Source organism: Rhinolophus sinicus, chromosome 9, assembly GCF_057876585.1.
Source record: "Rhinolophus sinicus isolate RSI-liver-muscle chromosome 9, RSI-T2T, whole genome shotgun sequence".
Classification (NCBI taxonomy): domain Eukaryota; kingdom Metazoa; phylum Chordata; class Mammalia; order Chiroptera; family Rhinolophidae; genus Rhinolophus; species Rhinolophus sinicus.
This window is the reverse complement of record NC_142509.1, coordinates 25773407-25787210: the sequence shown is the minus strand read 5'-3', so window position 1 is coordinate 25787210 and position 13804 is coordinate 25773407. Positions and strand designations below refer to the sequence as shown.

General features: G+C 38.0%; 1 protein-coding gene across 1 annotated transcript in view; it reads right to left on the bottom strand.

The window, feature by feature from the left end:
- Positions 1 to 13804, bottom strand: part of PIWIL3 (piwi like RNA-mediated gene silencing 3) — a 39229-nt gene that overhangs the window by 8839 nt on the left and 16586 nt on the right. The window contains exons 8-14 of the mRNA XM_088801139.1: positions 13316 to 13396; positions 12455 to 12658; positions 10302 to 10413; positions 6909 to 7035; positions 6578 to 6695; positions 6068 to 6182; positions 5197 to 5384 (exon numbers count right to left, since the gene is read on the bottom strand). Coding sequence (XP_088657265.1) covers positions 5197 to 5384; positions 6068 to 6182; positions 6578 to 6695; positions 6909 to 7035; positions 10302 to 10413; positions 12455 to 12658; positions 13316 to 13396 — 945 coding nt within the window. The remainder of the gene's footprint in view (positions 1 to 5196; positions 5385 to 6067; positions 6183 to 6577; positions 6696 to 6908; positions 7036 to 10301; positions 10414 to 12454; positions 12659 to 13315; positions 13397 to 13804) is intronic.

The window sequence follows — 13804 nt, the reverse complement described above, 5'->3', positions numbered from 1 at the left end:
CAAATTTTCATTGACATTATCCTCTAGTCTAGTTGTTACTTAAAAATAATTCTTTGGTTCTTGAGTGTATGTGGTTTAATGATTTCTAACTGTAATGTACTATGGTCAATAGGATACTGGTCCTTCATTATTTGCCTAAGATTTCTCCCTGTCCATTGTAACCAATTAAAGACAAAACAAACTTACAGATATGCTTTTAAAAAGCACCTGGTCTTTTGGGTACAGAGTACGCATACACACACACACACACACACACGTATCTCTCTCTCTCTCTCTCTCTCTCTCTCTCTCTCTCTCTCTCTCTCTCTCGAGATTAGTAGGTTAATAAGTGGAGCTTTTAAATGAGTTAAAAATCTTCTGCATTTTAATTTTTTATTAATGACCTCCGAGTTTCCTGAGTGTGGTCAGCTAATATTGTCTCCTAAAATGTCAGCTTCTGGAGTAGCATGAAACTGTCTCTTCCTGAGAAGAGCTGTTCAAGCTGATGAAAATAGAGGCCATGCCTGATGGCGGCTCAGCCAGTTTAACAGGGCAATAAAGATGTGAAGGGTTAAGAGGGAAGTGGGGACCCAGAGAGGTGATCCCCGCAACTGAAGCTACATCACCCTGTGGTATCTGCTTATCCCCATAAACATGGCTGAGAGGTTGGAAGGCTATGAAAAGTCTGACAACCTCATAGAAGGAGAAGGACAGACATTGAGGACCAGGTCCTGCCAAGCAAAGGAGACTTACTTGAGTTAGAAATTGCATGTCTACCACTCCACAACAAACTGATTAGATTTGTAACACTAAGCGTTAAGATATGAAAGTACAAGAATGTGTACACTGATTGGTACAACTATTTTGGAAAACTGATCAGTAGCATCTAATGACATGGCAATTCCAATCCCAGGTAAATCCCCAACAGAAATACACACCTATGTGCACAAAAGACATGTACAGAAGTATCCATAACAGTACTGTAAGGAACAGCAAAACTAGAAACATCTCAAAGGTTCATCAACAGTAGAACGAATTAAGTTAAAAACTTGTATCAAGCAAGAGAACAAATAAGACTACAGCTACACTGAACAAAGATGAACCGCAAGGTTGAGTAGAAGAAAAGACACACAAAATACTATGTAAATATACAACTCTTTTCAGGTCAAGTTTAAAAACAGGCCACACCAAGCTATGGTGATAGAATTCAGCGTAGCAGTTGCATTTGCAGGATAGTGACTGAAAGGGACAAAGTGAGCTTCAAATAGGAATAAAAGCTTACGATCCATGAAATAATATTCCATGAGTCCATGTTTATAGAAGTAAATAAATAAATAGAAAAGTATGAAAAGGTCTTCCTTACAATAGAATACCAATAAATACAGAAAGAATGTTGAAAGCATAAAAAACAAAACAAACCCTGCCATTTTGGTGAGCACCATAGTAAGTGTTTTGGGCAAGACTCATAAATGGATGCTAAAAGTAGTGAGTGAAATTTCAATGAGAAACCGGAAATGTGCAGTCTGAAAGTGTCAGCCCACAATCAATGTATCCATCAGAACGGGAAGAAATAGTAACTTCAAAATGGTGAAACCTTCCAGACCTCACCTTCATCACATAATCAAAATGAAAATTACCAGTCAAATCAACATCGTGTGCTTCCTGATATCATGAATTGAGAATAACATGGAATGAACTTCTCTGGTCTTCGGCAAGAATGCATGACCTGAATCAAATCGTGAGGAAGTGGGCAAACCCATAGTGAGGATGATTGTTCTGTAAACTCACTGGCCAGTGCAATTCCAAAATGTCAAGGCCATAAAACCCAAACAAAGACGGAAGACATTTTCCAGATTGAAAGGAGACTAAATGAGTGTGCCAGGCAGACGCCTCAGGTGACCCCTGATGGACCAGACAAATAATTTGTTTTGCTACAAAGGAGAGGACTGGTAGAATTTGGATTAGGTATGTAGACAAATGGCTCAGCTATAGTACACATACATACTATAACTACTGTGAATAATGGCACATAAATATATACTCACATGTGGACACACATTTATGGGGTGCCAAACTGTGTACACAAAAAATGTGTACAAGTGGACACTTTGGTCAACGTTACTCAAGCAGTAGTTCGCCGTCATCAGAAGTGTCTGGACGCTGATGGGAACCACTTTGAGCACCTCTTGTCATTGCAGAAGTCAAACGTGACTTGTATTCATCTTTGTTATTGGTATATATTGTTATTGGTATATATTGAGTTATTTACATCTTTGTTATTGGTATATATTGAGTATTACAATTTTGATACAGTTTCTCTTAATGTGTGTACATTTTTTTTGCCTCTGTATATGTTACATATATAAGGAGAGGGAAAGAATGATTATGTGCAGATGGATGGATGATAGATACAGATATAGATATAGATATAGATGGATGAGGGAGAGAGAGAATGATTATATGGATGTGGTAAAATTTAATAAAATCTGGGTGACAGTTATAAAGAGATGTGTACTATCTTTGCAACTCTTCCCGTAAGTCTGAAATTACATTAAAATATACAGTTAGAAGAAATGAAAGTTTTTAAATATTCAGGAAAACAAAAATTAGAGGTTTCAGATTGGATTAATGTGTAATTGTGATTTTAAAAAGAAAAACTGTAAGAGTCTATTTAAAAGAGTGGGGACTATGTTCCCAGTTGGCATTTTTATTGCAAATGTCTGATTTTCAGGAACAGGTTATTAATATTATGTGTGAGATCACTCTATTTCATTTTTATTTTTTTAGCTTTAAATTATTAACACAATACTAGATTGGCTTTCCTTCCTGTAAAAATAAAAAAATAATCCCATAGCTGGAATATACTTTTATTTCCTCTACGTTTGCCTTACTCCTCCAACTCGCATGTTTATAGGAATTTCATTCTTTAGTATTCATGGCTTGTTTAAATAGTGGTCTAGAAGCTGTTGTCTTCATACCCCATGAGGAAAATGTATTGCCAAGCTATATGAGTACTTATGAATTATTGGTAGTGTTACCACCAATCCTTATCGCATGTTGATGAAGTTAACGTTTTATTTTAGACTTACTATAAATACAGAAGGTGCCAAAAACTATATACACATTTTTAGAAAGGAAAAAACTTAAAATTGTCATACTCAATATATACTAATAACGAAAGATGAATACAAGTCACATTTGACTCCTGCAATGACAAGAGGTGCTCAAGGTGGTTCCCATCAGCGTCCAGACAGTTCTGATGATGGCGAACTACTGCTTGAGCATTGTTGACCAAAGTATCCACTCGTATACATTTTTATGGCACCCCTGGTGTGGTTTGATGTCTTCTTATCCCATCCAATGGATTATCTTACTCATCCTGTCTCTGGCCTAATGTCCAGTACCACACAGCCTTTGAAATTTGTCAGCCGCCTAGCTTCACCCCAGCTTACATGCAGGAATTCCCCTCTATTCCTGGTCTATGGAGGTTTCCATTTGTACTTAAAAGGCAATTTTGCACATAATTTCCTGTCTCTATTTTATCAGTTATTCCAAGTGCACAGAAGAAGGATTGTAGATATCCCGTCCCAATCCCCTTCATCTGACACACCTGAAAATATTTAAGGGGCTGCCTTGAGCAAAAGATGATATTGCACCGAAAAGCGAAGCTAGGATAAATGAGTAAAAGTGGGACAAGTTCCCACGCAAGAGATAAAAGAAAATTTTAAAAGCAATTCCCACCATGAAGAAGGCAATCTTTAGCTTTCAGGCAGATGCTAAATGAGCAAAAGCAATTCCTTTTAGGAGAACAGGCTGGGAATCAAACAACTACCAAGGCCCCTTCAGCTCTGGTCCTAATGTACTAAAATGTAACATTTTGCTGATTCCCAGGGCATCCCCTGATTGAGCTGAACTACACCAACAGAGAAGAGGGAGACACAGGACTCAATCACGAAACAGGAAGCAAGACACAAAATGTAAGTACAACAGGATTTCCAACATAAGACGTTTCATTTGGGAATGAGTGTGGTTCACAGAATGTATCCTTCCTTCAGAGTAGCCTCAAAGGTTCCTTAGTGGAAACCAAGAGGAGAGAAAAGTCTAGGCTTTAGGGAGAAGACCATAGGAGAGACCTGGTTTCATGATCAAAAAATAAAGACCTTTTTGAAGATCATCCTGGAGGAAGAAGGAAGAATGTGAAATAAGTTAGGGGAAAGAACCCAATGAAGGAAGGAAAAAGAAGTTATTTTTAGTCATTCAGACACAACTTAATGATACGTTGGTCAAAGACAGTGGATGGGAGAAAGGAAAGGAAAGGTCCCAAGAAAATACTGAGCAAAGGGAAGAGCATGTGCTGGAAGAGAAAGATCATAGACTTTGCAGGTTAAAGCTGGGGAGAGAAATGAACATCACGTGATGATTACCATAACCTGTATTACTTTACATTTGTATGGTGTTTTTCAGTTTGAGACTTAAAAAAAATAATAATTCCAAGTCCTCCAGCCTGAAAGAATTAGCATAATATGGTGATATTAAGTAGTAGCTAAAACCCAGAAGTCTGATTCAGCTATAGTCGAGGGATACATTTGTATTTGTTTCCTAGTTCAGTAAAACCAATGGCAACATTCCAAATTCCAAAACACATACAAATGCAGCTGTAGAACCATCAGGAAGGATTGTGTAGATATCAGACACTTACCATCTGTGTATTTGATGAATCATGTTTTTCTAAGACGGTTACATAGGATTTGACTGTATCACTTACTTCAATCCTAGAAAATAAGTATATATCATCTATATTCAAAAGGTAATGAACTGCGAAACACACAAGACACATTTTATCCAGCCAATGCAACATGATATAAAGCAAGACAAGATACAATGCCAAGATAGGCATTTCCGTTGAAAGTTTGCTTTTAAAACAAGTTTGATTTTTGGAAACACGTTTGGGAGCTAGTTCTTAATATCACCCCATCCATTCCCATCAAGTTGCTAATTGTTGTATCTTCCTCAACTTGTATCCCAAGAACCACAAACTATGGCTCACATGAGCCTGTTTTAATATTTGTTGACTGGAGTAGATTAGACTATTGTGTTTACAGACTTTCAGAGTTTTGATAAAGCAATCAAGTCCTACAATTTAATATTTTCAGTTATTCCACCTTCCGATTGCTGACACCTGACTTTTACATCGGAAGTGATTTCTGTCCTCCTTACATTTTTGCATCTCGCATAGCTATGCCCATGGTGGGTGTGACTTTCCGTAGACTCTGCATTAAGGAAAAGGCTGCTCCATAATTTCTCTTTGTATAGAGGATCAGCCAATTATCCAGCGACTTCACATTGAGTAAGGGTCCACTTCTTGTTTCTCTTGACCATTCTGCAAATTGTGGATTGGAGTCAAACTGGAAGAGAATTCCGAGACATGGTATAAAACATCATTACCAAAAATAATCATCTAAGATCCTTTCCACTATAAGTTTGTGCTCTTTCCTACTGAAATATTATGATTTTGAACTTCAGTCCTGACCAAATTAGATATTTTTCCTTAAGATATAGGTTAGTAATACTGGGATTCTACCACGGGTTACTCTGGATTGCTTTGATTTAAGGTATCTGACTCTTAAGGACTATTTGGAAGATCATTTGTCCACCATACTAATAAAGATATAATATTAAGTTTACTACATGCCAAGCACTTTACATGCATTCATTGCTTGTTCTCTCATATAGAAAGAACAAGTAACCTAAGAATAGAGAGCAGTCCGAGGTACTGACACAACTGAGTTAGTTTCTCTTTGTGTTACTTACCGTGTTTCTCCAAAAATAAGACTGGGTCTTATAGTAATTTTTGCTCCATTAGGGCTTATTTTCAAGAGATGTCTTATTTTTTTCCTGTACAACAATCTACATTTATTCAAATACAGTCATGTCATCTTCTTCTGAAACATTGTCATAGCATACTAAATGCGTCCATCTGGCTGACGATCTTAACTGGGGCTTATTTTTGGGTAGGTCTTATTTTCAGGGAAACACGGTACTATTCATTTGATCCAACTATGACATGACAGTTTTGAAACTGTCTTACCGCCCTTTTCCCTTGGAAAATTCTCACTTCTTTCAAAATTCTTCCTGAGAAGGACAAAAATTGGGTATCAAATTGGAAATTCCAGTGTTGAAGCTCCTTTTGCACATTCTTATCTCTGAAAGTTAAAACAGTTCCACGTGATCCAAAGAAAGTAAGCAAAAGCAGCACCATGTGCAAAACACAGGGCAGTTTCCCTCTCATCCAAGGTCCCTTATTGCTTGTCCTCAGTATTGAGTTGCTGCAGGTAAACTCCTTAAAACTGCAATAGTCTCGTCTGTGCTCTCACATTTGTGCAGGCCCTTCTTCTCTGGTTCATTCTTCCCCCATCCAGGTCTCCGTTAACATTGCAATGACAAAAGCAACAGGGTCATCCCCCAAAATATCATTTTCTTCCTCACTGTCATTTTTTAATCGAAGAATCTGAGATACATACCAAGGGACCTGCAAAGGTCTCAACTTCAGGAGAGAGAGAGGGAGAGAGAGGGAGAGAAAGAGAGAGAGAGAACTTACTGTTGCATATTGTCCATTAATTCTTTCAATTTAAGCTGCCTTTTTTCTGGCTCCAACCTCATATGAGTACACAAGTCTCTCATCACCCTGTAGTCTTTCCGCATTGTATCTGTTAGACCTTTTAAAAAAATCCAAAAGATACAGGTGAACAGGCAAGAATAGATTCTTATCAGAGAAGACTTAACTGTTGTATCTAGAAGAGGAAGAACCAGTGGAGAGAACACAGCTGTGGTCACAGGGAGCGCTGTGACACGCCCGTACTTCTACCTCATAACATCCGGGGCTTTAAAGGGGGGTGGTCGGCTGCGGAGACAGCATAAATCCACAGTACCTGTCAGGTGGCAGAGCTCAGGAACCAGGAAGATAGGTTCGTGGGGCGTATCCTGTTGGCGCTTCTTCCATTTGCCCTTGCTCATCAAAAGTGGCTGGTTTAAGACAGTGACCTGGACGTTGTACTGCTCGACAGAAGCAAGAAAGAACATTGGCAAACCCTTAGTAACATCACACACAGTGGTACAAGAATGCATTTTTGGATCACCAGTGGAAGTCCTGCAGTGTGCAGCGGATGTCGTTTCCCCAAGTTAAAGGATGCCTTAAAAATACCCTTCAGAGTCTCTTAAGTTAGCTGTGCCAGGGGTCACATCTCTTTTATTTCTTATGAACACACAAGGCCGAGGAGAGCAGTTGTCATCTTGGCCATCATGCTACCGTTTTTTAAGTCTCTATAGGCAGATGGGCGAGGGACCCTTAGAGTACATTTCTCAACACAGCAACTGCTTTAAACCTTCCTAAAACACCTTGAGAACTTTCAAGAGCATTCCCAACGTTGTTGGGATATCCAGAAAGGCAAAGTCAATGACCTTTGAGATGAAATTTGTAGACTTCACAGGCCAGTATAAGCTCAGGTAGTGGAATCAGCCTGTGTAGATGTAGGAGAGGGGAGGGCCGTGTCTCCGTCACATCCTCTCCCTTCCTTCCCCCAGCTTGCATTCCACAGCCTGTCACACCACTTCCTTGTAAATGCCATGAATTCCCTCCCTACTCTATGCCTTCGTCATACCAGTTGGCAAGTCTCTAACGCTGGTAAAACCAGACTTTACGTTCTGTGCATGTAGCCAGCACGCAAACCCTGCGGACTGGCTCTTCAGTTACTGTTGGTGCCTCCATCTAAAAGGGGCGCTCTATTCACATTCCCTACCCATTCAAAACCCAGCATCTCATCCTTTCTCACCTCTTCTCAAATCTCCTCTACATCCCCTTTCTCTCCTCCCCCCACTAACTCAGCCAGTGGTCTTGCTTCATGCTTCACTGAGAAATACGAGGCTGAGGACAGGAAGCCTCTGACACTCTGCCCTCCTCTGACCTTCTTCTCTTAGACGTACGCTCTGCTTGGCACCTGGAGGGTGTGACCTGCTCCAGAGAAAAGCCAGTCCCTCTACTCGAGCTCTGGATGCCAACCTCTTGTCTACTTCGGGGATTGTGTTATTATCCCTTATTTCTCTTACATTCGGTAGTGTCCATTTCTCCCTCTCTGTTGGATGATGTCATAAAAACATACTATTCCCTAATATAAAAAATCCTCTTCCATCTACATATTTATTATACCATTTCTCTTCTTTTGTAGCAAGTATTGCTCCATTTTTTCTTCAGTACCTTCCACCTAGACTTCAATTTCCACCATTACACCATTTGCTCTTGGCAATAAACTCTATGCTATGAAAACAAATACACTCTTTCCAGTGTGTATTTCCCACCCACCCCCAGCTTTATTGAGTACAATTCGTGTACAGAAACCTGCATCAAGTTAATGTACACAATTTGGTGAGTTTGGACATACGTATACCCTCCAGTTTAAGCTCTTCTTCACATTCTACAGGCAGCGAGGCATGTCCTCCCTCTCTTTCTTGAAATACTTTGTTGTGTTGATCAGCTACATACAGAGGGTGCCAAAAAAATGTACACACATTTTAAGAAAGGCAAACTCTATTAAAATTGGAATACTCAATATACACTGATAACCAAAGATGAACACAAGTCACGTTTGACTTCTGCAATTACTTTTCTAGAGAACACACAAGCCTTGTTGGGGATCTGGATCCATCATGCCCTTCCTGAAAATGGTGCCTTTGCACTACCTTGTCTCTTCTCCTGATGTGCACACAGCTCGCTCCCTCCTGACATTCACATATCAGCGTCTCAGAGAAGCTTCCCATGACCACCCAGTCTAGGTAACCACCGGATAGTCTCCATAATACCCCCCAGTTTTAAATATCTGCACATCCCTCATAGCTATCAAAATAGTTTTCTTCTTGTATGCCAGCTCTCTGCCTGCCATGAGAATGCAAGTTCTTTGAGAGCAGAGAACTCAATTGTCTTACCAGTGTAAGCGGTAGGACAATTAAGATCGCAGACTCATCCTAGAAAAAGTGCTGCACACCTCCTTGCTGAATAGCTCTACGGTCACCTTCCAAGTACTCCCCTTGGGAAGCTGTGCACTGACGCCAGTGCCCAGTCCACCCTTCAAAGCAATTTTGGAACTCTTTTCCTGGAATGGCCATCAGAGCTGTCGTATTATGCTTGATGTCCTGAATGTCATCAAAATGTCATCCTTTCAATATTTCCTTTATTTTTGGGTAAAGAAAGAAGTCACTGGGGGCCAGATCAGGTGAGTAGGGAGGGTGTTCCAATACAGTTATGTGTTTACTGGGTAAAACTCCCTCACAGACAGTGCCGTGTGAGCTGGGGCATTGTCGTGATGCAAGAGCCTTGGATTGTTGGTGAAAATTTCAGGTTGTCTAACTTTTTCACGCAGCCTTTTCAACACTTCCAAATAGTAAACTTGGTTAACTGTTTGTCCAGTTGGTACAAATTCGTAATGAATAATCCCTCTGATATAAAAAAAAAGATTAACATGGTTGCAACAAGTTCATGAACTTCATTGTCGAACCTCATATACCGGCTATATCACTAAATGCTTTCTGGATTGAATGAACAAGCACTAAGCATGGAGCACAAAAGAGGATAATCTCGTAATGGAACCATCCCCTTGAAGGGATGTCAGAGGACTATTGTGTTTCCCCAAAAATAAGACCTAGCCAGACAATCAGCTCTAACCCCTCTTTTGGAGCAAAAATTAATATAAGACCCGGTCTTATATTATAGGAAAACAAGACCGGGTCTTATATTAATTTTTGCTCCAGAAGACGCATTAGAGCTGATTGTCTGGCTAGGTCTTATTTTGGGGGGAAACACAGTATGTACGCTACATGATAACAAGTAGCTATGTTTTGGGTTCTGATATAAAAATACTAGGGTTTTTTTTAATCATCCATTTATAAGTTCTTCCCATTTGCTACAAATATCTGCAGTTCATTTAATTATCTTTCTCTCATTTGCCAAAGCCAGAAAACCAACCTCATCAACCGATGTAGCTTAGTTTACTAAGCAAAGTTTACCTTTTGTGTGTGTGTGTGTGAACACTCAAAGATTAAGGAATCCATGAATTATGAGACTTCACACATATTTGGCATAATTTCAGATGGTAATTGGTCATTTTTTGTCTTCATTTTGAACCAAGTTCTACAAGACGGAAACTTTTAACATGAAAAAAGTTTTCACATCTGAAGTCTTCCCACATTCATTTTCTCAAGAGAAATACGTTTAACTACATAATGTAGGCATGAAGACATTAAAATTTAAAATGTATTTAAATAAAATTTCATACCCTCTTATAGTATTCCACAAAGGTGATTTTAGTGCCATCTGATTTTTTAAATTCAGTTTCGGGAGTTTCCTTCCAATTAATAGCATCCACCCTGTAGGTTTTGTTGTTGAACCTGTGGAATAATCACAATATACATGGTATTATCCCTGACTTACTCATTACATAGAACCAGGCAAGAAATAAGGGGGTTTAAATCCTACAAGTAATTGCAGGATATATCAATTTTATTAAGATGAATTCACATGGAATTCATCCGTTTATGTGCATAGTCCAGTGTTTTCTAGTGTATTCACAGAGTTGTGTAACCATCCACACAATTGTAGAATATTTTCATCACCCAAAGAAGAAATGACCACAACTCATAACCTAAGCCATTACTCACTATTTCCACCCAACTCCCCCAGGCCTTAGGCAAGTACTGCTCTACTTTCTGTCCCTATATGTTTGACATTTGCCTGTTTGTCACATTCACATGAAGTGAATCATACAATATATGATGTATCCTGACTGGCTTCTTTCATAGCATAATGTTTTCGAGGTTCATCCATGCTGTAGCAATACATTGGTACTTAATTCCTTTTTATTGCCAAATAATATTCCATTGTATAGATATACTACATCTGATAAACAGTTGGGTTGCTTACAGTTTAAGTTATAAATAATGATGTTATGGACATTAACAATTTTGGTGAACATATGTTTTCATTTTTCTTCGGTATATAACTAGAAGTGGAATTGCTGGGTCATATGATAACATATATATATATATATATATATATATATATATATATATATATATATATATATATATATATATCATACTTTGGAAATGCCACCTGTTTTCCAAAGAGGCCATGTTTACATTCACACCAACACTGTTATGAGAGTTGGTTCCAGTTTTTCAACATCCTTACAAACACTTGTTAGTATCTGCCTTTTTTTATCTTAGCCAACCTAGTGGGTATGAAGTCATACTTCATTGTGGTTTTGACTTGCATTTCCCTCACGGCTAATGATGTTGAGCATCTTTTCATGTGCTTATTGGCTATTTGTATATTTGCTTTGGAGAAATGTCTATTTAGATCTTTAACCCAACTCTAAAAAATGGGCACTCTCTTAGTTATTTTTTTCGTGTTCTTTAGATATCAAGGTTCAAATTATTGATGAGATATGTGATTTGCAAATATTCCATTCTTTCCGTTGTCTTTTCACTTTTTTGATGCTGTACCTTGAAGAACAAAAGGTTTTAATTTGGTGAAGTCCAATTTATCTGTGTTTCTTTTGTCATCACTTGTGCTTTTGGTGTCTTATCTAATAAGGTTTTGCCTAATCCAAAGGGAAGAAGATCTCCCACATTTTCTTTTAAGAATTGTACACTTTTAGCTCTTATGTTTAGGTCTCTTTTGAGTAATTTTTGGAGTTAAATTTCAGTTAATTTCCTGTATTGTACGAGGAAGGGAGAGGTATATACCCAGCTGTCCCGGCAATATTTGTTGAAAAGACTCTTCTTTCCTCAGTTGAATTGTCTTGACAACCTTATTGAAAATCATCTTGACTGTAAACGAGAGAATTAACTTCTGGATTCTCAATTCTATTCCATTTATCTACATATTTATCCTTATTCCATATCACAGTGTCTTAATTTCTGGCTTGTAGTAAGATTTGAAATTGAGAAGTGTGAGTCCTCTGACTTGGCTCTTTCTAAGATTATTTTGGCTAAGTAACTTTAAATCCATTTTCTTATCAATTTAAAATTTCTTGGGTAGAGAGAGATTCAAAGTAAAAACTTCCTTTAAATGGAAATTTGCTAATGGTTTATAATTAAGCACCAATTTTTAAAAAAAACTAGATGCAAAGAGAGAGAAAGGAAAGAAATTCAGAAGAAGCCATACTCTATTATGGGCAAGTGAGGGTTCGGAGCGAATGACTAAATTAGTATTAGGAATCGCAAGAACAGCACAATCGACAATTGACACAGATCCCTCTCCCATGCTGTATAACCAGATGAGGAAAATGTCCAGTGATGATTGCCAATGTTCGTGCTATTTCTACTTCTGAACTTTACCATTTAGTGATTCGAAATCCATAGGAACATCTCACATGAAAAATACGTCATCAACATGACAGGATAGGTTTTCAAAAAGCAGACTTACTTTGTAAAAACGATCGATCCAACTAATTCTTTAGCAACTTGTTTTTCGACGTCAAGATTTTTGCTTTTGGCCTCCTCACGAATACGCATTATTACATCATAAGCAGTTTCCATTCGGAGCAGTTTATGGTTCACGTCAGCACAGAGAGTCATATCGTTTTCATACTGAAGAATAGAAGTAATATAACCAGGCCAGACTTCCAGTCTGCAAATAGAATAAGTTAGATGTGGGTGTCAAAGTCCAAACTCTGAACATAAAACCAAGTGTCACAGTGCCTGAACTCACGGTCTAAAACTGATATGTAGGAGTCAGCTTTAATGTCTCATTTTTAGTAATAACTGGTCTTTTGAAAGACCTTCAAACAGAGATTTACTAGACGTGCCAGTTATAAGTAATACATCACTTACTTGTATGTTAAACCATTTTTATTATCACCTGCAGGCTTGAATTATCTTATATATTTGTTTATGTGAGAATATCACATATATGTGAAATACATATATATGAAAGCTTATATAAATATGTACCAAGAAGGAATATATATACATGGAGATATAATTGCTGTGACTGAAAATATTTTCAGAGAGAAATTACCCAAGTTTTGAATGATTATTTAGGTTTTCCAGTAGGTTTACACAACTGAATATCTTAAGGTTTATTCTTATCATGCTGGGATTTTTAGAGGGAATCATTTCACTTCATTTTAAATTTACATTAAACTGTAACTTAATTGTTCATCACCAGCAGGTACCATTTAAAAGAGCATCACTTATAAATCAGACTATTGCAAATGAGAGTAACTTTATCAAAAGCTTCTGTAATTATATCTGCAGAAGGTGAAACCTTCCACTTTATACAAACTTATGCTGCAAGATCTCTTCGCCCTCCACGTCATTGTAATAGTTGCGACCAACTTGTTTCAACTTCATGATCTTCAAAATTCTAGAAATGAAAAGAATAGGTTTTTATTGAAAGAACAGTGACTATTAGCAAGCACTTGGTAACTAACATATAAGGATACATGTAGGGCAAACCAATCTGTCAGTGACTTTGGTTATACTAACACGAAGTTCCTGATACGACATTAAATTACATGGTGAAGTGGATATTAAAGGTTCCTTCAACCTCGGTTTTGTCTCCTTTTCATAATATATAATAAAACAAAATATCATGGAACGGTCATCAGGATAGCCTTCCTTCCCAGAAATGAATCCAAACAGCTTTTGCAGACTGAAATGTGCAGACTAAATTATTAATTTTGAGTATTTGTTCACCACAGTGCATGCAGAATAGAAAACAAGTGTATTTGCTCCAAACAGCACTGTGCATGGATGTGTGTAGTGGATGTCT